General features: G+C 40.5%; 1 protein-coding gene, 1 non-coding gene and 2 pseudogenes across 2 annotated transcripts; 3 read left to right on the forward strand and 1 right to left on the reverse strand.

The window, feature by feature from the left end:
* Positions 1–966: 966 nt before the first annotated feature.
* LOC130861070 (zinc finger protein 33A-like) lies at positions 967–22,795 on the forward strand. Its single transcript, XM_057749560.1, has 7 exons — positions 967–1,261; positions 1,641–1,833; positions 2,703–2,761; positions 4,006–4,155; positions 13,431–13,572; positions 14,558–14,653; positions 22,680–22,795. The coding sequence occupies exons 5-7, from the start codon at positions 13,536–13,538 to the stop codon at positions 22,793–22,795; spliced, it is 249 nt and encodes an 82-aa protein (XP_057605543.1). The 5' UTR covers positions 967–1,261; positions 1,641–1,833; positions 2,703–2,761; positions 4,006–4,155; positions 13,431–13,535.
* Positions 18,163–18,234, reverse strand: TRNAK-CUU (transfer RNA lysine (anticodon CUU)). Its single transcript has one exon. It is a non-coding gene; the product is annotated as a tRNA-Lys (tRNA).
* A 400-nt stretch (positions 22,796–23,195) lies between the features above and the next one.
* Positions 23,196–24,229, forward strand: LOC130829353 (zinc finger protein 852-like; annotated as a pseudogene).
* Positions 24,077–25,474, forward strand: LOC130861071 (zinc finger protein 717-like; annotated as a pseudogene).
* Positions 25,475–27,712: the final 2,238 nt, after the last annotated feature.

A 27,712-nucleotide genomic window follows, 5' to 3' on the forward strand; every position in this document is an offset into this window, starting at 1 on the left:
CATATGTTTTCCCTATTGATTTTATATTTCTAAAATTCTCTGTGCTTTAAGAATTTTCTTTTGAATTTTAAAATCTTGAATGCAGGTGAAACTCATTTACTCTAATGTGTGAGCTATGGATTTAACCCTAATTGTATTTGAGTGCAGTCACTGGTTGACCTAACATAGTATATCGAATATTTCCCACCAATCCCAAAGGCCGCATTGCCATTTGGTAAAGGGCTAAATACCCTTTGTCCTAGGCCTGTTCTCTGGGTCCTCATAATCTTTTTCGAATTTTTTCTTTATGGTAAAAATGTCAGAAAGATGCGTGCCTAACAGTTCACTACAGTCATTTCTGGGAGAACGTGTGAGATACTTTTTTGCCCGTCTTCACTTGTTTGCATTTTGACTTACCTTCAATTTTTGTGTATTGAATCTTAAATTTTGCACCCCCGCCCCGCCCCGCTTCTTTTTCGTTCACATTTTTAAAAATTGCTTGGGGAATTCCCTGGTGGTCCAGTGGTTAGAACTGTGCTCTCCTGCAGTGAGAGTCCCAGTTCGATTCCCGGCTGGGTAACTAAGATCCCACAAACCGAGGGGCGCAGCCCCCCAAAAATAATAATAATAATCGCTCGGCTGGACTAATTTGGTTAACTTTTTCATCTGTGTTCTTAAATCTCGCTCTTGCTGGCGGCTGCGCTGGCAGCTACGAGGAGGCCCCTCATCTCCAGGCGGGGGTGACAAGTGACGCAGAGGAGTAGGGATTGGGGGTGATGTAGGGGCGGGGGCGTGGAGGGGGAGGGGCAGGTGAAGTGGGGTGAGGAGAGGTGGGGGTGAAGTGAGGAGCGATGGGGTTGTGAGAGAGTGGGGGTGATGCGGCTTGAGGGCGGGGTGGGCCTCCCCGAGAGCCGTCGGAGCGCGGCGTGGAGCTCCGTGCGCAGGCGCGCGTCGGTCCTCGGCTGGGCGTCTTGGTAGTCTCGGGCTTGTCTGGGCGCGGACGGGCGTGGGGCGGGCGCTGAGCCCTGGAGTTTGGCGCCCTGGCCAGCCGGGGTCTCCTGAGGCTGCGGAGAGGGGCGCGGGGCGGGGGTAGAGGCGCCGCCACCTGGGCCGTGTCCACACTGGGTGGGGGGAGACTGGGGGTCCCGGGTGAACGCGCAGGAAGGGCCGCGTTTGTGGGAGTGGCTGCGGGGTCTCCATCCTCCTTCTCACCGCCGAGGCTGCCTGAACGCGGTCCAGAGGACGGGGCGAGAGACCCCATCGGGCGCCGCAGCCCGGGGAGGTAAGACGAGTCCGCGGTGCTGCCCGGAGCGGGACTAGGGGCGTGGTGTGGCGCGCGTTCCTCAGGCCCAAAAAGGTAACCGAAACATGTGTGCCCGAGGCTTGCGGCGGCGGTTTGAATCCCGGGTGTCCTTAGTTTCCTTGGACTTGTGCCCATCTGGCCCAGCGCTGCCCGGCACAGTCTCCGGCCGCGATGGAGACGCCCCGCCGCTGCGCCGTCCAGGGGCCGAGGGCACTTCAGGCGCGGCCGGCCTGCCTTTGTCCTCAGCCTCCTCTGAGGTCGTAGAAGTGCGGCCTGAGATCTCTGGAGCTGTGTGTTCTGAGAGAGGCAAGTCTGGGGCCCCCTTGAAGGCTCCAGCTGAAGTGAATTTGTCCCCTAGGCTCTGCTGGAACAAAGCATCTCTAGAGAAGCCAGAAGGAGGGGGACTCCAGGAACGGGAATCTCACCGGGAAGAACCCCCCTCCTAACAGCCTCTGACCCATCGGAGCTTCAGAAGAGAAGCGGAAGAAACCCAGAAAAAGGAGCGTATCGCCCGGAGGACCGAGGCTTGAGTGATTTCACCACAATCAGCTGTGAGTCACTTTGGAAGAGAGAAGGGAGCTGGGGCTGAGGGTGGTGGCAGGAGACGGACTGCGTGAGAAATGTGGCTGGAGTGGTGGGGTGCTGGGGGATTCCGCAACTGGGAAGCTTTTATCTTTAACCCCCACCCCCAAATGGCACCCTCCCCTCCCTTCATTCTCCACTAATTCTTTCCAGAAGCTGGGCAGCTTTCTAAAACATGTCCATCACCCTGTCCAGCATCTGGAGTTGTGCTTTTCTTTCGTTCCTGTTCTTAGAGTCAAGAGTAGTAGTAGTTCCTGGAGGGTTTGCCAGGATTATCCAGTTTTCTCATTTGGCAGAAGGGAAAAAAACCTGAAAGTGGAAATGACTTGTGAAGAATCAGTAAGAGGCACATAGAAGTCACACGATCGCACGGAAACACGTTTCCTCTTAAAAAAAAGATTCTTTTGAAAAACAGAAAATTAGAAGAAAGGTTTTTTTTTTTTTTTAAAGCAGCTAAGTTTAAGGCATGTATCCTTTTATTCAATACTGTATGAGGATTTCGGACTCAAGGGGTTAATCATCTTGGTAGTAAAACAGATACACAAAATAGCCTTTAAGGTCTTCCCACCTGCTACGTCAGTTTTAATGAAGGCATCATATTTCCTATTTTGAGATGCTATCATTTGCTTAATAATTTTGCTTTAAATGTTTCTGAGTTAGTGAGAGGGAGACATAAGTAGTTAAAGCCGCAGGGAACATTGAAGGTTTGAGTCACAAAGGGGCAGGTGTTAACCTTCGTATCCTCCAGGATTAAAGATTACCCAGTTGGCGTGTGAAGGTTTTTAGGAGAAGCGTCGTGGCATTCTCATCATCCTGTTCCTCTTTCCTTCTCTTCCAGGAATGCCTTCCCAGGTTTTGACAGTCTTCCAAGAACAACAGAAAATGAACAAATCCCAGGTGAAGTGTTTCTCTTCTCTATTCCCTATTTTGTTTTCCAGTGGATTTCATGGATTTTATTAGTGTTTTCATATATTAAGATGGAAAAGTACAAATAGATAAAAAGCCACCAAAATGGGATTCATCCTATCCTTCCGACCCCTTACCTCATCCTGGATGACATCTAGGCTCTACTGCCTTCAAGATGTTATTTCTTAAACCTGTTTTTTCTACTCAGTTCCTTCTCCTCTTATCAGAGCTTCATCTTCTCTCCCCTGCACTGTTGGAACAGTTTTTTGCTTCTTTCTCCCCGAGGTTAAGTCTGTCCTCCTGAATAATTAATCTGAAACGCTCTTCAGATGATGCCACTTCAGTAAGGAAACTACTTGAATAGCTTCCGGCCCTTGAGGGGCAAGGCTGAGCTCCTTATCATGAAATTAAGGCTGTTGAGAACAGGACCACTTTCTATTTTCCTTTGTTTTATTAAAAAATTTAAAAAATTCTCATATTCTACATTTTATTCAACAGTGATTGATTAGTGTGAACTGTGTGCCACAGATTCCGCTTAAAACGACGTAGAGACCTGGTCCGTTTCTAATGGAGTTCACAGTTTAGGGGAGAAGGTGACCTTTAAAGAGTAAACATGTAGGGGCTTCCTAGGTGGTGCAGTGGTTGAGAATCCGCCTGCCAATGCAGGGGACACGGGTTCGATCCCTGCTCCAGGAAGATCCCACACGCCGCGGGGCAACTAAGCCTGTACGCCACAACTATTGAGCCTGCGCTTTAGAGCCTGTGAGTCACAACTATTGAGCCCATGTGCTGCAACTACTGAAGCCCACACGCCTAGAGCCCCTGCTCCGCAACAAGAGAAGCCACGGCAATGAGGAGCCCGCGCACCACAACAGAGAGTAGCCCCCACTCACCTGCAACTAAAAAGAAAGCCCACGCACAGCAAAGAAGACCCAATACAACCAATAAAAGAAATAAATAAATTTATAAAAAAAAAAAAGAGTAAACATGTAACAGTGTTCCCCAGTGACTCCAGACCTGATGTAGCTTCCTGAACACATCCTGTTACCGCCTGCCTGTGCATCTCAGTCATGTCTCTGTCCTGCAGGCTGACCCGGGAGCCCTGCTCCACTTCCTCTCCTGAGTCTCCAGTTCATCTCTCAGGAGCTAACTTGGGGGAGATCTCATCCAGCAAGCCCTTCTCCTCTCTTTGTCCTCCTCTGGATTAATTGCCCTTCCCCTCTGTGCTCCCACAGTGCCCCGTGCTGTTCCTGTCACTGCACTTTGTCCATTGTGTGGAAATCACCTGTTTGTGTCCGTGCTCACAGACCATTAGCCCTTCAAGGCAGGACGCGTGCCGTGTTCATCTTCATACTTCCCGTTCCTCACCCTGTGCCTCGCTCCTGGTAGGTGCTCGTTACGTGTTTGCGGCTGAATAAGCAAATGGTAGGTTTGGGAAGCAAACCCTGCCCTGACTGGATAACCATCCTACCTGAACACAGAGCAGGGCCATCCAGAGAGTCTGAGTTTCCTTTCCCTTCTCTGAGTGCTACCTTGGGTCATGCAAAATAGAGTTTTTTGTTGTTGTTGCTTTTGTAAGAATTTGTTTTTGTTTGAGCAGTGTTAGGTTTACAGCAAAATGGAGCCGAAGGTACAGATTTCCCGTGTACCACCTGTCCCCGGACACCCACAGCCTTCCCTGTTGTCAGCACCCCCCACCAGATGGGGCACGTGTTAAAGTGGAGGAACTTACACAGACACATGATTGTCACCTCAAGTCTGTAGTTTACATTAGGGCTCACTCTTGGTGGTGTACATTCTGTGGGTTCTGATGAGTGTACCACATGTATGCACCATTATAGTATCGTACAGGGTAGTTTCACTGCACTTAAAAATCCTCTGTGTGCTGCCTATTCATCCCTCCACCCTGCCCCACCCCTTCATTGTCTCCATTGCTTTGCCTTTTCCAGCATGTCATATAGTTGGAATCATACAGTATGTAGCTTTTTCAGATTGGCTTTTTTTTTTTTTTTACTTAGTAATATTCATTTAAGATTCCTTCATGTCTTTTCATGGCTTGATAGCTCATTTCATGTTAGTGCTGAATAGTATTCCATTGTCTGGATGTACCAAAGTTTATCCATTCACCTACTGAAGAACATCTTGGTCACTTCCAAGTTTTGGCAGTTGAGAATAAAGCTAGCACAAGCATCTGTGTGCAGGTTTTTTATATTTTTTTATTTTTTTTATTTTTTTGGGGGTACACCAGGTTCAATCATCTGTTTTTATACACATATCCCCGTATTCCCTCCCTTCCTTGACTCCCCCCCCTCGAGTCCCCCCCACCCTCCCTGCCCGTGTGCAGGTTTTTGTATGGACATGTTTTTAACTTCATTGAGTGAATACCAAGGAGTATGATTGCTGGGTCATATGGTGAAAGCATGTTTATCTTTGTAAGAAACCATCAAGCTATCTTCCAAAGTAGCTGTACCATTTTGCGTTCCTACCAGCAATGAATGAGAATTCCTCTTACTCCACGTCCTCCAGTGTCTGGTGTTGTCAGTGTTCTGGGCCTTGGGCATTCTAATAGGTGTGTGGTGGAATCTCACTGATTTCATTTGCAACTCCCTAATGACATGATGTGGAGCATCTTTTCATATGCTTATTGTTTGTCATCTATGTATCTTGTTTGGTAAGTGGTCCCTTAAAGTCTTGGGTTGTTTGTTTTCTTATTGTTGAGTGTTAAGAGTTCTTTGTATATTTTGGATAATAGTCCTTTATCAGATGTGTCTATTGCAAATATTTTCTCCCAGTTTGTGGCTTGTGTTTTCATTCTCCTGACAGAGTGGAAATTTCACTTTAATGAAGTACGGCTTATTGGTTATTTCTTTCATGGATCGTGCCCTTGGTGCCGTGTCTAAAAAGTCATTGCTAAACCCAAGGTCACCTAGGTTTTCTCCTGTGTTATCTTCTAGGACTTCCGTAATTTTGTATTTTACAGTTAAGTTTGTGATCCATTTTTAGTTAACGTTTGTGGTGGGTGTAAAGTCTGTGTTTAAATTAATGTTTTTTGCATGTGGATGTCCAGTTATTCCAGTACCATTTTCTGAAAAGACTATCTTTGCTCCATTGTATTGCCTTTGCTCCTTTGTCAGAGATCAGTTGACTGTGTGTATGTGGGTCTGTTTCTTGGATCTCCAGTTTGATCTATTTTGTCTATTCTTTCACTGTCTTGATTACTGTAGCTTTATAGTAAGTCTTTAAGTCAGGTAATGTCAGTCCTCCAACTTTGTTCCTCTCTTTCAGTATTGTGTTGGCTATTCTGGGTCTTTTGCCTTTTTATATAAAGTTTAGAACCAGTTTGTTGATATCCACAAAATAACTAACTGGGATTTTGATTAAGATTTCATTCAATCTGTAGATCAGGTTGGGAAGAACTGACATCTTGGCAACATTGGGTCCTCTTGTCCACAAACATGGAATATCTCCCCATTTATTTAGTTCTTCTATTTCTTTCATCAGTTTTATAGTTTTCCTCATATACATCTTGTACATATTTTGTTAGATTGAATACAGAAGTATTTCATTTGAGGGGTGAGTGAATGTAAATGATACTGTTTTTAACTTCAAATTCCACTTGTTCATTGCTATTATATAGAAAAATGATTGACCTTTGTATATTAACCTTGTATCCTGCAGAATTGCTATGATTGCATAATAGTTTCAGGACTTTTTCTGTTGATTCTTTCAGATTTTCTACATAGACAATTTTGTCATCTGACAGCAAAGACCGTTTTATTTCTTCCTTCCTAATCAGTATACCTTTTGTTTCCTTTTCTTGTCTTATTGTGTTAGTTAGGACTTCCAGTACAGTGTTAAAAAGGAGTGGTTGAAAGGGGACATCCTTGCCTTGTTCTTTATATTAGTGTGAAAGCTGCTAGTTTCTCACTGTTAAGTATGATGTTATCTGTAGGTTTCTGTAGATATTCTTTATCAAGTTGAGGAAGTTCCTCTTTGTTCCTAGTTTACTGAGAGTTTTTTTTTTAATCATTTGTCAAATGCTTTTTTGTGTCTATTGATATGATCATGTGACTTTTCTTCTTTAGCCTGTTGATGTGGTGGATTACATTAATTGATTTTTGAATGTTGAGCGAGCTTTGATATCTGAAATAAATCCCACTTGTTTGTGGTATATATTTTTTCATATACGTTGTTGGATTTGATTTGCTAATATTTTGTTGAGGATTTTTGCATCTATATTCATGAGAGATATTCATCTGTAGTTTTCTTATCTTGTAATGTCTTTGTCTTGAGACAAAGAGGTGGGAACTATTCCCTGTTTCTGTTTTCTGAAAGAGGTTGTAGAGAATTAGTGTAGTTTCTTCCGTAATTGTTTGGTAGAATTTATGAGTAAATCTATCTAGGTTTGGTTCTTTTTTTTGTTGTTTTGGAAGGTTATAAATTATTGACTCAATTTTAAAATATAGACTTATTTACATTGTGTATTTGTTTTTGTGTAAGTTGGGCAGATTGTGACTTTGAACAGGTTGGTCCACTTCATCATTGTCAAATTCGTGGGCAGAGAGTTATTTGTTGTATTTCTTTATTATTCTTTTATGTTAAGGGGATCTGTAGTTATAGCCCCACTTTCATTTCTGATATTAGTAATTTGTGTTCTCTCTTTTTCTTAGTGTAGCTAGAGGTTTATTAATTTTATTGATCTTTTCAAAGAATCAGCCTTTGCTTTCATTGATTTTTCTCTGTTGATTTCCTATTTTCAGTTTCTTTTGAAATTTCATTTTGATTCTACTCCAATTTTTATGATTTCTTTTCTTCTATTACTTTTGATTTAATTTGTTCATCTAGTTTCCTAAGGTGGAATCTTAGATGATTGATTTCAGGATTTTTTTTTCATAATGTATGCTTTCAGTGCTACAAATTTCTAAGTATTGCTTTTGCTGCATCACACAGTTAATTGTGTTTTATTTTTCATTTAGTTCACAATATTTTAAAATTTCTTTTGAGATTTCTTCTTTCACCCACGTGTTATTTAGAAATATATTGTTTAATCTTCATGCATTTTAGGTTTTTTCAGTTACCTTTCTGTTACTGATTTATAGTTTACTTCCAAAGTGGTCTGAGCAGTTAGATGTTGTATGATTTCTATTCTTTTAAATTTAAGGTATGTTTTATGGCCCAGAATGTGGTCCATCTTGGTGAATGTTCCTTGTGAATTTGAGAAGAATGTGTATTGTGCTGTTGTTGGATGAAGCAGCCTATACATATCAATTAGAGCCAATTGATTGATGGTGTTGCCAAGTTCAGCTACAGGCTGAGATAGTGTGGGTTTGGTTCCAGACCACCCTAGGAAAGCAAATATCACGATAAAATGGATCACACAAATTTTTTCATTTTCTAATGCATATGGCGGTTATGTTTACACTATGCTGTAGTCTATTAACTGTGCAATAGCATTATGCCTAAAAAATGGACATACCTTAATTTTAAAAATGATGCTGTAACAGAATAGCCATCATCAAAAAATCTAGAAACAGTGAATGTTGGAGAGGGTGTGGAGAAAAGGGAACTCTTCTGCTCTGTTGGTGGGAATATAAGCTGGTACCGCCACTATGGGAAACAGTTTGGAGGTTCCTTAAAAAACTAAAAATGGAACTACCATATGACCCAGTAATCCCACTACTGGGCATATACCCAGAGAAAACTATAATCCAAAAAGAAACACATACCATAATGTTCATTGCAGCACTATTTACAATAGCCATGACATGGAAGCAACCTAAATGCCCATCAATAGATGAATGGATAAAGATGTGGTACATATATACAATGGAATATTACTCAGACATAAAAAGGAACAAAATTGAACTATATGTAATGAGGTGGATTACTCAGTCTCTAGGATGACCTAGAGACTGTCATACGGAGCAAAGTAAGCCAGAAAGAGAAAAACAAATACCGTATGCTAACTCATATATATGGAATCTGAAGAAATTGTACTGATGAACCCAGTGACAGGGCAAGAGTGGAGATGCAGATGTAGAGAATGGACTTGAGGACATGAGGCTGGGGTGGGGGTGGGGGTGGGGGTGAAGGGGAAGCTGGGATGAAGTGAGAGAGTAGCATAGAGATAGATACACTACCAACTGTAAAATAGATAGCTAGGGGGAAGTTGCTGTATAACAAAGGGAGATCAACTTGATAATGGGTGATGCTTTAGAGGGCCAGGACAGGGAGGGTGGGAGGGAGTCACGGGAGGGAGGGGATATGGGGATATATGTATAAATACAGCTAATTCACTTTGGTGTGCCTCAAAAACTGGTACAAGAGTGTAATGCAATTATATTCCAATAAAGAGCTTAAAAAAAAACAGAAAAAAAAAATGATGCTGTAACAAAAATGGTGCCAATAGACTTTCTTGATGCAGAGTTGCCACAAACCTTCAGTTTATTAAAAAGAACAAATAAAAGAAACAAAAAACAAAAAAAAAATTCAGTATCTGTGAAGCACAATAAAACGAGGTTTGCCTTTATGTCCTTACCGATTTTCTGCCAGCTGTTTGTGATAGAGCTTTGGTGATGTCTCCAACAGTGCATTCGTCTGTTTCTGCTGGTAGTTCTGTCACTTTCTGCCCAATGTATTTGACACTTTGCTGTTAGGTGAATACTTGTTAAGGATTGTTACCTTCTTGGAGATTTAACCCTTTTCTCATGATGAATGAGTTTCTTTATCCTTGATAACTTTTCTTACTTTGAAGTCTGCTATGTCTGAAAATAATATAGTCACTCCACTCCTGCTTTCTTTTGATTAGTATTAGCATAGTGTGTCTTTCTCCATCCTTGTACATGGTGAGGGGTGTTCACACTCTTATCTTTAATGCAGTTTTCCCCCCATTTTTTTTATTGTGGTAAAATACACATATAAAATTTATCATTTTTAGGTAACTAATAAGGACCTAGTGTATAGCAGAAGCAACTCTACTCAGTACTCTGTAATGGCCTATATGGGAAAACAATCTGAAAAAGAGTGGTTATATGTATACTGATTCACTTTGCTGTACACCTGAAACTAACATAACATTGTAAATCAACTATACTCCAATAAAAATTTTTAAAAAGTAAAATTTATCACTTTAGCCATTTTAAGCATTCAGGGTATTAAATAAGTACGTTTATAATGTTGTGCAGCCATCACTATCATCAATCCACATAACTCTGTATCTTGTAAAACTGAAGCTCTGTACCCATTAAACAATAACTCCTCATTTCTTCCTCCCTCAGCCCCTGACAACATCATTATATTCTCTGTCTCTATGATTTTGACTATTCTGAGTACCTCATATAAGTGGTTTTATGTAGTATTTGTGCTTTTGTGCTTGTCTTATTTCACTGAGCATAATGTCCTCAAGGTTCATCCATGTTGTAGCATGTGAAAATTTCCTCCCTTTCTGTTGTATATACATATAACAGTTTGCTTATTCATTCATCTGTCGATGAACACTTGAGTTGCTTATATGTTTTAGCTAATGGGAATAATGCTACTATGAACATGGGTATACAAATATCTCTTCAAGACCCTGCTTTCAGTTCTTTTGGGCATATACCCAGAAGTAGAATTGCTTAGTCATATGGTAATTCTGTTTCTAACTTTTTAAGGAATTGCCACACCCTTTTCCATAGCAGCTGTACCATTTCACATCCCCATAAACAGTGCACAAGAGTTCCCATTTCTCCACACCTCTACAACACATGTTATTTTGTAGTGGTGGTTTTGTTTTGTGTTCATAGTAGCCATCCTAATGCGTGTGAGGTGGTATTTCATTGTAGTTTTAATTTGCATTCCCCTAATGATATCGAGCATCTTTTCATGTGCTTATTGGCCATTTGTGTATTTTCTTTGGAGCAATGTCTGTTCAAGTGCCTTGCTTATTTTGAATTGAATGTTTGGGGAGTTCTTGGTGTTTAGTTTTAGGGGTTCTTTATATATTTTGGATATTAATCCCTTACCAGACATATGATTGGAAGATACTGTCTACCATTCTGTGGATTGCATTTTACTCTATTGATATTGTCTTTTGATGCACAACATTTCTAATTTTCAGGGAGTCCCGTTTGTCTATTTTTTCTTTTGTCACCTGTGCCTTTGGTGTCACATCCAAGAAATCATAGCCAGATTATGTTATGAACCTTTTGCCCTATTTTATTCTAAATGTTTTATAGTTTTAAGTCTTACATTTAGGTCTTTGATTCATTTTGAGTTACTTTTGGGGGGGGGGGTTAAGCAAAGATCCAACTTTATTCTTTTGCATGTGGCTATTCAATATTCCCAATACCATTTGCTGAAAAGACTATTTTTTCCCCATTGAATGGTCTTGACATCCTTGTCAAAAACCATTTGACCATGAATGTGACGGTTTATTTCTGGGCTCTCTATTTTATTCCATTGGTCTCTTTGTGTTTCTGCCAATACCATGCTGTTTTGAGTACTGTAGCTTTGTAGTATCATCAGAGATATTGGTCTGTAGTTTTCTTGCAGCATGTTTGTCTGGCTTGGTTAGAAGGGTGATGCTGGCATCATAGGATGAGTTAGGAAGTGTTTGCTTCTCTTCGATTTTTTGGAAAAGTTTGAGAAGGATTTGTGTTAGCTCTTCTTTAAGTCTTTTGTAAAATGAACCAGTGAAGCCATCAGGTCCAGGATGTTTATTTGTTGGGATATTTTTGATTACTGATCCAGTTTCCATACTAGTGGTAGGTGTATTCAGAGTGCCTGTTTTCTTCATGATTTAGTCTTGGTAGGTGTTATGTTTCTAAAAATTGTTCCATTTCATCTTGCTAATCCAATTTATTGGTGTTCATAATACTTTCCTATAATCATTTTTATTTCAGCAGAATTGGTAGTAATGTTCATATTTTCATTTCTGATTTTAGTAATTTAAGTCTTTCCTCTTTTTTCTCAGTCCATCTAGGTAAAAGTTTGTCAGTTTTGTTCATCTTTTTTTTAAATTAATTAATTTATTTTATTTATTGGCTGCATTGGGTCTTCGTTGCTGCACACGGGCTTTCTCTAGTTGCTGAGAGCAGGGCCTGCTCTTCATTGTGGTGCACAGGCTCCTCATTGTAGTGGCTTCTCTTGTTGTGGAGCACGGGCCCTAGGCGCGTGGGCTTCAGTAGTTGCAGCACATGGGCTCAATAGTTGTGGTGCACAGGCTTAGTTGCTCCGTGGCATGTGGAATCTTCCCGGAGCAGGGCTTGAACCCATGTCCCCTGCATTGGCAGGCGGATTCTTTACCACTGTGCCACCTAGGAAGTCCTTGTTCATCGTTTTTAAAAATCAGTTTTTGGTTTCATTTTCTCTGTTTTTCTATTTTCTATTTTGTTTACTTCTAATCTTTATTATTTCCTTCCTTCTGCTAGGTTTGGATTTAATTTGTTCTTTTTTAATTCCTTAAATTGTAATGTTTGGGTTTAATTTGTTCTTTTTTTTTTTTAATTAATTTATTATTTTTTTTTGGGGGGTACACCAAGTTCAATCATCAGTTTTTATACACATATCCCCATATTCCCTCCCTCCCTTGACTCCCCCCCCCACCATCCCTTGAGTCCCCCCATCCTCCCCCTCCCAGTCCTCTAAGGCATCTTCTGTCCTCGAGTTGAACACCCTTTGTTATACAACAACTTCCCACTGGCTATCTATTTTACAGTTGGTAATATATATATGTCTGTGCTTCTTTTTGACATTGTTGATTTGAGATCTTCCTTGTTGCTGTTTATTGTAAATGTTATGGCTGCAACAGCAATTGTGTGTGTGTCTTCGTTGGCTCCTCATTGTCTTCAGTAGTCACATCTCCCACCTGTGGAGGGACAAGATACCCCAGTGCTTTCTTCTCCACTGGGAAGAAAACAATAGGTTGTTTACATTTAAACTTTTAACAAGAAAAAAAAAAGATAAGTTAAGCTTATCATTATCATGTGGATTAGCAGAACATATATATTACTTACTAATAAATAAATTGGCGGTACTCAGAACTTTACTGCCAGGACGGTGATGAAGTATTTTGGAGACCACACAGCTACATGGATGAGTCCAGAATTACTTCACAGTGTGTTCCTCAACACCTTTGCAGTTGTACATCTTCTCATAGCCCTGCCCTGTTCCCCTGTTCTTATCATACTGCTGTGTGTTTTTCATGCCTCTTTGACTTTGTGTATGCTCTTGACGCATTAATGAAGATCTGCTATTCAGTGAGTCCCAACCTGACAATACAAAATAGAGACATATTTCCTACATTATATAACACTGATTCCAGCATAGCTCTAATAATATCTTGTTACAGGATAAGTGTTCATAGGTATGATTTGTCTCCTTACCAAGATTTAAGCTCCTTAAGGGCAAAATAAAGAAATTTAGCTCAATATTCTTGGCAAGCTAGGACAGTTTCAGACACACGGTAGTAACTTCAGTTTTTTTTTTGTTTGAATTAATAAATTAATACACCATCTAGATTTTCCTATCATGATATCACTTTATCCCACAAAGTAAACCACAAAACAATGTGTAGATAGTTTATGTAATATTTATGGTAAACTCTCAAAATACACGTTAAGAATTATTTCCCATATCTTTCTCTCGTGTCGCCCAATACTGATCTCTCTTCTTTGAACAGAAGTGTGTTGGCCAGTGGTCCGTGTCGTTCAAGGATGTGACTGTGGACTTCACCAGGGATGAGTGGCTATAGCTGACCGGTACGCAGAGGACTCTGTACCGGGGCATGATGTTGGAGAACTACAGCCACCTGGTCTCAGTGGGTGAGGAGTCTTCCCTGTGTAATGCCTTGTGGGAAGACATTCAGGAGCCTTTCTGAAACCTTGAAAATGTTAAAGTATGTGGGCCGAGCGATGGGATTCAGAATGTCCTGCTTGAGCAGTGGAGGAACTGAGGGTGCGGGGCGTGGAGACTAATATCACCCTGTTTGGCCCTGAAGGATGGCTGGTTAGCCAAAGACGGGTAAGATTCCTCAGAGGAGGAACAACCTAGGACAGGCACAGCCGCAGAGGGGCCAACAGGGGTGGTGCATAGAGCCTTCCTTATATCACCCTGTTTGGCCCTGAAGGATGGCTGGTTAGCCAAAGACGGGTAAGATTCCTCAAGGGAGGAACAACCTAAGACAGGCACAGTCGCAGAGAGGCCAACAGGGGTGGGGCACAGACCCCCAATATCTGAGAGAGGTCTCCTGCCCCCAGGGCTGTTTTGCTCTCCACCCCCAGCTCAAATCCACACCTGCTCAACTCAGACCCAGGAAGCAAACAAAGATCATTGCCTCAGTCATGTGAGGCCTTTGATTGTTTATGGGTGTAACCTGAGAATGTTAGCGGAAGAACTCAATAAAAGCAACCTGGGATGAGTCAGCAGGGCTCTTGATCCGAGAGGTCTTGAGCCCCCCGGTCCCACTTTTCTCTTCAGTCTGTGTCTGTGTCTTCTTCAAGCTTGCGGCACCCGTCACTCACCTCAAGTCTCCGAGCTGGTCTCGGCAATGCCTCACAGGATGCATGTCTTTTCTTAGCTGCCAAAACTTATAAACCTTTGGTGGAGCTTTGTGATATTTGCGTGTACGCCTCATGGATCAGGAATGATTGCTCCCATTGGGCACAGAAAGAATGTTTCTGTTCTCACCTCCTTAAAGGGAGGTTCAAATGGGCACCTTTATCACATGACTCCTGAACCTGCATCTTCCTTGTCCTTCAGGTGCCCCAATGTCCAAGCAGCTTGTCAGATGTCTTATCTCACTCACAGGTTACTGCATCACCAAACCAGAGATGATCTTCAAGCTGGAGCAAGGAGAAGAGCCGTGGCCATTAGAGAGAAAATTTCCATGCTGGAGTGGTCCAGGTGAGTTAGTCATTATCAGGTGAAAAAAAGGAGCCAGTGGAAATTTGGACCCAGGTGGATTGGTTCAGAAGTTGGGACCTTTGGTCTCTGTCTCAGTAATTCTGTTTAGGGGCCTGAGACCTTTGGAAGTAACTGAACGGCAAGGCAGCCTGCCTCAAGTAACCTGAACTGCACTTCCGTCCACCACTCTTACATACCAACACTTTCCTTTCCTGCCTGACTTTTAGGGAAAGTGACCATTCTTGTACCCAGTGTTGACCCCCTGCCTGCCTCATCTTAGACCTTTGCTCTTGATTTCTCCTTTTCTAGTATTCATTTTCCCTCTATTTTCATGGACTATTTTCAGTTTCCTCCCCAGGCATTCATTCATTCATTTTGCAAATATTCTTACTCTGTGCCACCCACACTCCTGGTGTCGGGCATACGCCAGTGAACAAACACTGTCCCTGAGCTCCTAGAGCTTACAAGCTAGCAGGAGGAGGAGGTGTGAATAAATAAGTTTACATGTCCAGTGCTGACGAGAATGGTGAAAAGAATTAAAGCAGGAGATAGAGAGTGGGTTATGCTCTTGTAAAAGGTGGGCAGAGAATGCCTTTCTGATGAAGTCAGCGTTCGAGCAGATAATGAAGTAGGAAAGTGAGGCATGTGGATTCTGGAGGTTCCAGGTGGAAGAAATAGCTACAGGGACAAATTCCTGCAGCAGGAGTTTGTTGTAAGTGCTCTGAGAAAAACGGGGAGGCCAGTGTGGCGGTGGGGTAGCACCTGAGAGGGATGCTGGTAGGAGATGACATAAGACAAGTAGCCAGGGGCCGAATGACATCTCACAGGACACGGTGAGGGCTTGACTTCATTTGGGGTGAGATGGGTAGCTGTTTATAGATTTCTGCAAAAGAGCATGTTTTAAAAGAATTTCTTTGCTATTGTGCAGAGAAAATTGAGGATGGGGGCAGGGGTGGTGGACACAAGTTAAAGCATAAAGACAGTGTGAACTGCTGGCCCGTGAAATACCCACCACACCCCTGTTAGGGCAAATCTGAATTTATTCACCCTGACAGTCTTGGTAGCATCTTGGAGGGGTGTGAACAAAGTCAGATCACTTATGAGGTTTGAGGGTATGTTTGAAGGTGTATTTTTTAATGCAGGGGCTTGATAACCACTGGGTAAGAATCATGATTTAATAGTTTAGGATTTGTGGACACAGCAAGGGTTGAATAGTCCTGGAGAATAAGCAGTATTGTATCTATTGGAAAAGTGAGAAGTTTGTTTAAAAGGGTTTTGAGGGAGCTTCTGAAATGAACAATAAAATCATTTGCAACTTTTACTTATCTTCTTGGGCACGAGTTTCCAGGAGCAGGAAAGTCTGCTGGTGAACATGGTAGAATAGTAGTCATGGTAATGCAGAGAGAAAGCTGTGTGGTGTTGATGGTTTCAGCTCTTGACAGTGAGGAGATGTGTGCAGTGGCTCAGATGCAGAGTGAGGGGGTGGAGGTAATGAAGTGTGGCTCCATGTTTGCAGAGTAGGATTTGCTGTTGGGTAGGATGTGGAGTGAGAGAATGGGGTGTGGGGAGAGACAAGGACCACCTCAGTATTTAGTCTGAGCAGCCTTCTGGGGCGGGAGGTGTTCACTGAGATGGGAAAAGTGAGGAGGAGCAGTTCGGAGCAAATTTTTTAAGAAGTGACTTTGAGAAGCATCAGTGATTTGAGATAATTATTCAAGTTTAGATGTTGATGAGGCACTTGGACATGTAGATCTGGAGTTGGAGAACAGACAGGCATGCAGATTAAGTTTGGAAGTCGTGAGTTGAAAGGTGGTCTGCAGACATGACAACAGAACCTTGGGGTGTGGAGGTGGATAGACAGGAAAAGAGGCTGCAATCCATGGCCTTACAACATGTAGGAGTCACATGCGTAAGAGAGAAGAAAACCCAGAGAGTATGTCTGGAGGCCAAGAACGGTGCTTGTCAAGAAGGAAACAATGAATTTCTGGCTTGAAAATGGAAATAGGAAGTCAGCATTTCCCCCCTTCCTTCCTATAAACCATCTAAAACCAACTAGAAGATTGAGAGATGCGTTGCAGACTGGTATTTTCTATAAATCTGAGAAATAGCTAAATTGAAACCATGACATAAGGGGAAGAATTATTGAAAGCAATAAAAAAATCAAGCTGTGTACATGCACCTGGAGTTGGAACCAGAGACTCTCAGGGCTGCTGACCTCAGAAGGAAATGCGAGGTGAATAACCCTTGGTAAAACATCAGGAAAGATTGAACAGGGTTGTGGCAGGAACATCCCTGTTACCTGCATCTGCTATGGTTCTGAGAAGCAGAGGAGTGTGATGTGGGGTGGAATCACACACTTTACCCTTAGCTGTGTAAGGTATTGGTCTTTGTAGCATTTGAGGGATAAAAGAGACTTTGCGTGTGAAAACGCCCAGAGGGTTTCTGAGAGAAATAAAAGATAAAGTCAGTGTTAAGTCCTTGGTCCTAAGCAGCCAGTGCAGGGTGCCTGGAAGTTTTCATAAGAAAAAGAAAGGGAAAAAGAAGAAAGAAAAGACAAAAAAAAATTAATAAATGAAGAACATTCACCTGAAAAATACTGTCATAGAAGAGAGAAATATTGTGACCAAGTATCGCACTATGAATATTTCACAACTTAATGAAGCAATTGTCTGTATGATGCGAAAGCACAAGGTACCATATATAAGCACTAAGCGGAGAGCTGGAAGAGATGGAGAGACCACAGGAGACTGTCTGAAAGCTTCCAGTGCTCAGCAGTGAACTGGAAGAAGAAACATCCTGACAATAAAATGTGTAAAATTGGAAGGCATACAAGGAACTGAAAATACAGTGAGGGGCCTGGAAGAGAGAAGCACAGGATGTGATCAGAGGGAACGGGAATTGGGGCACAGTTAAGGGGTCACATGTGGAAGACTGGGAGAGGAGGTTCATGTACACCATCCAGTCCCCAGCGTGGAAAGCCAGAAATAACTGAATAGAACAAATATTTAGAGATACATTCCAAGGAAAACTTCCTGGTATGGAAGAAGACGAGTCTACATGAAAAGGACAGAGTAACTTATGGAAACTAACTCAGAATTGTCACCACCATGATGTATCGTAGGGAAGTTACTAGATTTTTAAAGAAAGATCCTTTTTGGCCTGCAAAACCAAGGAATTAAGTCATTTAAAACTTTGTTGAGGAATATTAACAAATACAATTGTATGTATTTAAAGTGTACAACATGATTTGATGTACATATGTTGTAGAATGGTTACCAAGATTAAGATAATTAACACAGCCATCACCTTACATGGTTAACATAGGTAATTTGTGTGTGTCATAGTGGGTGAGGATGATACGGATATGCTTGCAACAGCTTTCAAGGATACGATACCGTATTATTAACTATAGTCACCATTAGATCCCCAGAACTTGAATTAAGTCTTTTCTTTTTTTTCTTCTTTTCTTTTTTTTAAACGGCTATGCTGCTTGGCTTTTGGGATCTCAGTTCCCCAACCAGGGATTGAACCTGGGCCATGGTAGTAAGAGCTCCAAGTCCTAACCACTGGACCACCAGGGAACTCCTAAGTCATTTTTAAGGGGGAGAAAAAAATCAAGCTGATCTCAAACACCCATAATAACATCCAGTGCTTTTAAAAGCAGTGGAGAAAGAATTACAAAATCCTTAAGAAATAAAAGTAAATCCCAATAATTATATATGTAGACAAAATGTTATTCAGCTAAAGTAACAACAGTAAGTTTGAATATGTAAGAATGCAGGGAAATATTGTTCTCATGAATTCTTTTGTAAAGAATTTTCTAGAACATAAACTTCAATCAAGAAATAGTAAAGTATAATATAGCAGAAGGTTCTTTTTGAGTGCTATTTGTTTAACTGAGAACTAAGTCTAAAACTGAAGTCGGAATTGAGTATCAGGATAGAATTAAAACATAAAGGACTTAAGATTTTAGGATTATTAGATAAAAAAATTTTTAATTTGTGTGGAATAGCCAAGTCCCAAAATAAACAAAGCACTTTAGAAGGCTAAGAAAAACTAGGTCAGGGAGATTTACCTTTAAAATTCAGTGCTAGCTATTGGCTGTAGTGTGATACTGATGTAAAAGTAAACGGACCAGAAGTAAGATTCCAGAACTAGATCGACGTGTATGGAAATCACATATGTAAGAGAACAGGCAAAGGGGAGGTTATTCAATAAGAGCTGTTGAGAGAAGTATTTATTCACATGGGGAAAACACATTTTTTATCATTATACACAAATCATTTTTAAAGGTAACATGTAAAACTTCTAGAAGAAAGTATAGTGGAATATGTTTATAACTATATAAAGAGGTAATATATATATCGATTTTAAAAAAAGATTCATTATTTATTTTTGGCTGAACTGGGTCTTCGTTGCTGTGAACAGGCTTTCTCTAGTTGTGGTGAGTGGGAGCTACTCTTGGTTGTGGTGCATGGGCTTCTCAGTGTGGTGGCTTCTCTTGTTGAGGAGCATGGGCTTTAGGTGCTTCAGTAGGCTTCAGTAGTTGTGGCATATGGGCTTAGTTGCTCTGTGACATGTGGGATCTTCCCGGACCAGGGACCATGTCCCTGGAATTGGCAGGCAGATTCTTAACCACTGTGCCACCAGGGAATTCCTTGTACGATCTTGATATATATGTATCATCATCTGTGTACAATCCTTATGAAAGGATTCTCAAACAGCACAAAAATACTGTTTTAGAAGAAAAGATAGATTATATTAAGAACACTGATTCATCACAAAACACCATAAAAATTCAAATTTCATGGCATAGAGTGAGAGAAATTATTTGTAACATACATGACCAGCAAAGGCTTAATATCCAAAAGACATTAATGGCTTTTCTCAAATAGAAATTTAAATAAGGCATTTTACAATATTCATTTTACTTAATTTCTGCTTCCTCCGAATAGAATGTAAAGTTCATGAGAACAGGGTTTTTTTCCTTTCATGTCTGTTCCTACTGTCTAGGATAGTGACAGCCACAGTTTAGCATTTAATAAAAGTTGGTTGAAAAACGAACTCCTACAATTCATAAGAAAAAGTCAGCCCAACAGAGAAGTGGATAAAAGACATACATGAAAAGGAGACACAAATAGGAAATAAAAACACAAATGATAAATGAGAATATCTACAACTTCATTGGTAATCAGAGAAATAAAAAATATGACTGAAATAGCATTTCTTGTCCTCAAATTTGGCAAAAATTAAGACATCTTACAATAGCAAGCAGTTTTGATCACACAGTCACTCAGTCTCCTGGGAAGAATTTGTCAGGAACTAGGTCTTACAATATTCCTTCCCTGTAGTACTTCCTTAGTACCTCATCTGTTCCTAAGAGTTAAGCTTTTTGCTTTACACGGTGACTGAAAAATTACTGCCTCATCCACTGTCTATTCTCCACTTTACCTGAGGTGTTCCAGTCCTTTCATTGTCAGTGTGGCAAAAACTAACCTTAAAATCATTTCTTCCAAATTGTGAATCTTCTCACATTCCTTATTTGCACTTACTTAGGTTCTAACACTTCTCTTCTCCCATGTCTGAACACCATGAAAAGCACCTGGAATACTGATCTCTCCATAGTTCCTCTTATTTTTTTTTCTTTTGAAAACTGTCTCCTATAGCTTTTATTCTTACCTGCCAGTGACCTCACTCAAAACCAGAACCTTATTCTCTGATGCCTTATTTCATTCCTAATTGTAAGTGTAAATTTTTAAACCTAAAGCATCTGTTTTGTCTTGTTACTGGCCTTATGTAATCCTAGCGTTGTCTTCTATTACTTAAAGACACCTCTTCTTAAACATATCAGTCCATATTCTTCCCTTTTTGTTGATGTTGCTCAAAAACTCATGGTAAGTTCCATTTGATCCACCTCCTAAATACTGCTCATACATTTTACCCACATCTGTGCTTCTTCTTGAGGTTTGCTTGTCCAGATCCTTAAGGGCGGGCATAGGACTGTGCCTACCATGTAGTTAATGCTCATTGTGCATATTTTACACTTAGTGTTTGAGCTCAAGTTCTCACCTCTGTTTTGAAGTGCTTCTTACTCTCTCCCCTCCTAGAATTCCCATTTCACTTAGTGGCTGAGCTGCAAGGAACTCAGACCTCATCATATCCTGTGACACCTGAGAGCATCTGGTTATTGCCTGAAGCTTTTGTCCCCATCTGAGGGGCCTCTTTTATTACTCTTCCTTAATTTGATGTGTAATATATAATAGATATGCTCATCTGTTAATACTGACAGATATGTTTATTAAGAAAGCATTTTCTAAGTACATAGGACTACATCACTTACCTGTAGATTCTGATTCATAGACTGACACAGGTTGACATGGGGCTATGACAGTCTATACTCCGTATGTTTTGACTAAAACTTTCTAGGTAATTCTGGCAGGGGAGGGATAAAATAGGTTGGGATTAACATATACATGCTACTGTATATAAAATAGATAATCAACAAGGACCTACTGTATAGCACAGGGAACTCTACTGAGTACTTTCTAATAACCTACATGGGGAAAGAATCTGAAAAAGAATAGGTATGTGTATATGTATAACTGAATCACTTTTCTGTATACCTGAAACTAACACAACATTGTAAATCAACTGTACTCCAATATAAAATAAAAATTAAAAACATTTCCAGGTAATTCTGATGCTTTTTGAAGGCTGGCAACTATACATCTACTCAGAGGGACTCAAAAGCAATTAGAGATACATTAAAACCTGCTAGGGACTTCCTAGGTGGTGCAGTGGTTAAGAATCCACCTGCCAATGCAGGGGACATGGGTTCGAGCCCTGCCCCAGGAATATACCACATGCCGCAGAGCAACTAAGCCTGTGCACCACAACTGTTGAGCCTGAGCTCTAGAGCCTGTGAGCCACAACTGTTGAGCCCATGTGCCACAACTACTGAAGCCCATGTGCCTCGAGCCTGTGCTCCACAACAAGAGAGGCCACCACAATGAGGAACCCACGCACCACAACAAAGAGTAGCCCCCACTCACCGCAACTAGAGAAAGCCCGTGTGCAGCAACAAAGACCCAACATAGCCAATAAAATTAATTAATTAATTAATTAATTAATTAATTAAACAAAACAAAACAAAACCTGCTAGGAGCATAGGCTGTAGTTGGGAAAGAGAAACAAAATTGTGTGATATGTATTGAAATTCAGTGTTATCAAGTGCTATTGGGTAAATTTAGTCCTTTCCATAGTGTGTTAATAAAAAGTATAGGTAGTGACTATTTCAATGTTGGAGAAAATGGAGTTTTAAGAAGCATCATTTGAAAAAATTATGTGAGGGAGGGAGAGAGGAAAGAATAGGGTGAAGGAAGGGGAGAGACACATTTCCTGGAGGACATCTGAGTTTTTAGAAGAACCAAAGCTGAAAAGCAGACTGCTGAGTATAAGAACTTATCAGACTCGTGGCTTGTGATTGGGAATGAATATTTTTAAAATATTTATCGTGTATTTTTGTAAGGATATCTTGAACAACTAATACGTCTTATTTTGCCCATTGGCTTATAGATAGTGGGCTGAATCCATAAACATACAGATAATCTGTTTTATCCCACATCTAAGACTTCTGATATTTCTCCCGAAATCCATGTACACTAACATTCCTCACTCAACTTCCTGTTCATGGTTTTCATTGGGATAATACCCCAGTTATCTGTGAGTTTCCCTCAGTTCACTGTTCCTTGTGTTTAGTTTCTTCTTCTCTTTCTAGTTCTGACGGTCTTATTTTTAAAGGAGCAAATATATGTGTGTTCATTGTAGTTTTACTCTCCCTTTTCCACTATAGCAGGTGTTTTCTATTTTTCTTTTTTTCTGGTCCAAAGAGAAATATATGCTTGGAATTTCATCCTAGGAGTTTGGGACTAAAATATGAGAATCACTGATGTAGTAAATTATATTTACATAGGAAATGTGCTAGCATTTTTCTTATTTCTAATTTTTCTTATTTATGACCTTATAGACAGAAGCCAGGAAAACCAAGGTAAACATTTGTGGCGAGTTTCACTCATCAAAAAAACACTGACTAAGAAGAGAGAGAAGGTTTTCAGAAAAACACTCTGTCAATGTGACTTATGAGGAATGAGTTTGAGAAATGTTTCAGGATCAGTTATTAGTGATAAAAGTTATTCAAGTAAGAACTCTGATGAAATTAATGCATGTGGGAAGTTGCTTCTTGATAATAATCAAGAAAATACTCATCCTGGAAAGAAATCTGATGCACATAACCAAGGTGGAAAATCTCTTAAGTTATAATGAGGACCCTACTGGGCAACAGAAGATTCAGCCTCTGGGACCACCTGTTGAAGGTCACAAGTGCAGAGCAGCTGCCCTTAGTGAGGCAGCCACCATCACACCTCAGAGGGTGCAAATGGAAGAGAAGCCCCAGGATTATAAGGAATAGGGGGAAAATACCAGTGCCAAGTCAACCATCAAAATCCATCAGGAAACTCACACAAGGGAGAATCACTCTGAATTTAATGAGCATGAGAAGTCAACCCTCTTTAAACATCAGGAAGTTAACATGGAGGAGAAAACCCACGAATTGAATGAAAATGAGAATAATTTCAACAAGAAGTCCCATCTCACTCAACCTCATAAAACTCACATGGGAGAGAAAACATTTGAATGCAGTCACTGCAAAAAATCTTTTTACCAGGGAGTCCCACCTCACTCAACATCAGAAGACATACACAAAAGAGGAACCATGTGAAAGTAATAAATGTGGACAAACCTTCCAGAACACACAAACCCCTGACCCTCAAAGAACTCACACAGGAGAGAAACCCTGTGAATGTGACAGAGCCCCTGGGAAGTCAGCCATTATTGACCAGCAGAGAACACAGACAGAAGCTTCATGTGTGTAATGAGTGCATGGAATCTTTCTGTCATAGCTCAGCCCTGAAGGTCCATCAGAGGATTCACACAGGAGAGAAGCCCTATCAGTGTAAGGATTGTGGGAAGTCCTTCTATGCAAAATCAAACTGCAACCATCATCAGAGAACTCACACAGGGGAGAAACCATACAAATGTAAGGATTATGGGAAATCCTTCTGTGTGAAATCAAACCTAACATCAGAAAATACATACAGGAGAGAAACCTTTCAAATGCAATGAATGTGGGAAAACTTCTTCACAGAAGTTCCAATTTGCTGATCATCAGAGAACACACACAGGGGAGAAACCCTACAAATGTACTGAGTGTGGAAAATCCTACTATAAGTCAGCCCTACATGTACATCGGGGGAAGCATAGAGAAGAGAAACCCTATGGGTGTACTGAATGTGGGAAATTCTTCTGCTATAAGTCAGCCCTGATTATACATCAGGTATCTCATACAGGAAAGAAACTACGACTGTAATGAGTGTGGGAAAACCTGTGTGAAGTCAGATCTCACTAAACATGAGAAAATTCACACAGGGTTGAAACCCTATGAGTGTGGCAGATCCTTCCCTATGAATTCAATCCTCACTGTACATCAAAGACACACACTAGGCAGAAACCCCACAGGGGCAATGAATGTAAGAAGTCCAACAAAAAGTTGGCCCTCACTAAACATCAGAAAACTCACACGGGAGAAACCGCACAAATGTACTGAATGTGGGAAAGCCTTCCATGTGAAGTCAGCCCTCATTATACACCAGAGGATTCACACTGGGGAGAAACCCTTTAAATGCAATGAATGTGAAACGTCATTCTATGTGAAGTTGCTTCTTAATATTCATCAGAGAAATCACACAGGAAAGAAACCCCGTGTATGTGAAGAATGTGGGAAAGCCTTTTCTGTGAAGTCAAACCTCACTGATCATCAGAGGACACACTCAGAAGAGAAACCATACGAATGTAACGAATGTCAGAAGATCTTCTGCCATAAGTCAACCCTAACTGTACACCAGAGAACTCATACAGGGGAGAAACCCTATAAATGTAATGAATGTGGGAAGGCCTTCTACATGAAGTCAGCCCTCAGCACCAGAGAACACACACAGGGGAGAAGCCTTTCGAATGTAAAGAATGTGGGAAAATCTTCCAAAAGTCACACCTCACTGAACACCAACAAACGCACATAGGGGAGAAGCCTTATGAATGTAAAGAATGTGGGAAAAATTTCTTCCAGATATCACACCTCATTGAACATCAGAGAACACACACGAGAAAAGCCCCATGAATGTAATAAATGTGAGAAATCTTCCTAAGTCAGCCCTAACCATACATCAGAGAACTCACACAGAAGGGAAACCTTATAAATGTAATGAATGTGAGAAATCTTTCTATATGAAATCATACCTCACTGTACATCAGAGAACTCACACAGGGAAGAACCCCTTTGAATGTAATGAATGTGGGAAAACGTTTTATGTGAAGTCAAACCTCATTAATCATCAGAGGACCCACACAGGGGAGAAGCCCTATGAATGTAAGAGATGTGACAAATCCTTCTGTATGATGTCAACCTTCACAGTGCACCAGTGAACACACACGGGGGAGAAGCCCTATGAATGTCGTGACTGTGGGAAAGCCTTCTGCAAGAAGTCAACTCTCTCTAAACATGAGGTAATTCACACAAGAGAGATACCCTAAGGGGCAGCAAATGTGAAAAATCCTCCTTGCAAAGTCACATTTTTGTCACACCTAAGAGAACTCATGGGCGAAACTGTGAGCTCTTATATCAGAGAACTCATCAGGAGAGAGATTCCCCCAAAACATTATTAGTATCCACCTACATATCCACTATATGCTTCAGAGAAATCACAGGGAAAGGCACCAGAAGTATTAAAGCATTTATAACTTACTGAACAGCAGGTAATCAGTATTGGAGTGAAACTGTATAAATGTTTTATATACAAAAGTGTTCAAGAAAAGAAAATTTATTATATGAGTTAATACTGAGGGGAAATCTATCAATTTAGGAAATATGGATACATCTTTCCCCCCAGAAATAATGTAACACTGAAAGTCATGATTCTGATATGGTACCAACTTTTGAAAATGTGACCTAAGATCTATCTAATGCTAATGATACTCGTTTAATATGAAGCCTTTGGAAACACAGGTTGCAGCAGCAAACCAACAGCATTAGACATGAAGTGTACCTGAGGTAAGAAGGCTTAGGTGTGTTAGCAACATACCTATGTTGTGTGTTTGATTTACATGGTGGATGTCAAAATGGTTGTCAGTAGGCAATATCTTCCCATAGCTTAATAATTGTTATGACAGATTTCGCACACTAAATTCCACCAGTGTTTGTATTTTGATATACAGTATACATTTTTAAGTGACACGCATGACACACATGAAGTACTGTACCACAACATATTGAGAAAGTCAAAGTATGGAAAACTATTTCCAGCATGTTACCTTTTGTGTAAGAATTGAGAGGATTCTCACACATATACAAAATTTCTTATTTTTACAAAGAGAAACACTAGAAGGATAAACTACAAACTATTAAAAAGTAAATACCTATGGAGGGAGGAGTGAAAAGGAGGGTGGAGATAGGGGTGGAAGCAAGGTTTCTTTGATTTTACCTTTTTTAAAAATTTTGACTTTTGAACAAATGTGAATGATTTACATATTCAAAAGTAAAAATAAAAGATTCTGAAATTGAAAACAAACAAATCAAATTAATATCAAATTGGCAACTTGACCACAAAAGAAATAATTCTGAACTCATTATGACTATACATCCTTAATGGGATGTGTTTAAAGACAAAAAGACATGCAAAAGAATAAAAATAAAAGCACTCATCAGTTTTCTTCTTGATAATATTAGTGTTTATTTGAATCTATTTTGTGTATATTGTAAGATAAAGCAAAAATAAAGTATTAATAGGAATCAAAACTTCCAGTTTAAGAGAAGAGACAATCATAAAAATCAGATTTATGTAAAACTCCCTATAATGATAAACACAAACTTCAAATATTGCTCATTTAAAAATTACATATTTCATAGCTCTGTCCACTGAGTGTCACCCCCAGAGTGAGGAGCAAATTCAGTCCCCAGCATTGCCCCCTCCAAGGAACCAGGATTCCCTGGAGAAAGAGCTGGTCTGGACCCTGAATGTGCAGGGTGAGCCTGGACATCTTGGTTGAAAACATCAATGGGGATGTGTCAGAGGTCAGATGTGAGTCACATGTGAGGTAATTTGGTGGTCAGAACAACTACCACATTTGAATAAACAAAAATCTGAGTCCACAGCTCAGTTCACTTCCACCATTGGAGGCTAATCTTATCTCCTTACTCTGCAATTAGAAGGAAAGAACTAGGTTTTCACCCTGTCCTTTTAGTAGGAGCAGCTTTTCATCTGCGGTTGTGGGAAGGCTTCTGTTGTAGAAAAATGCAGCTTATAAACGCTGAAGGAATGGCTGTTCATCTGCAGCCTCTGGTGTCTCTCGATCATTGGATGGAAAGGAAGCAGTGTTCATGTAGAGTCAGAGTGTCCCCACAGATCCCTTACACTTCAGTGTATTCTTTCCAAAATATTTAATGTGAATCTAATCAAGTGTTTATTAGTCTTTAGGTTTACAGGAAACACAGGAGATAGCAGAACAGCGTTTTTGGAAAAAACAATCAGACAAATCCGGAATGTGGGGTATTTTTCAAGACAACTGGCCTGGTCTTTTCACAAAGTCAGTGTCACTTTTAAAAAAGATAAAGGCAGGGAAAGACTTTTCGATTCAGAGAAACTAAAGAGACATGATCAAATGCAGTACATGAAGCTTGATTGGATCCAAAACACATCTGGTTCAAGAAGACATTTATGTAGATACTTTGGAGGAAATGGAGGAAATAGAATGTGGGACAGGAATTAGATGGTATTAGGGAACTAGAGTTAATTTTCTTAAGTGATAATTGTGGTTGTGAATGTTAATGTTTGTTTCTAAGGACACACTTGCTGACCATGGAGAGATGAACTGTCATGGTGTCTGCAGCACTGAAGTGGTCCAGGGGAAAAATGCATACATAAGTAGATGAAGCAAAAATAGCAAGGTTAT

Source organism: Hippopotamus amphibius, chromosome 9 (genome assembly GCF_030028045.1).
Source record: "Hippopotamus amphibius kiboko isolate mHipAmp2 chromosome 9, mHipAmp2.hap2, whole genome shotgun sequence".
Classification (NCBI taxonomy): domain Eukaryota; kingdom Metazoa; phylum Chordata; class Mammalia; order Artiodactyla; family Hippopotamidae; genus Hippopotamus; species Hippopotamus amphibius.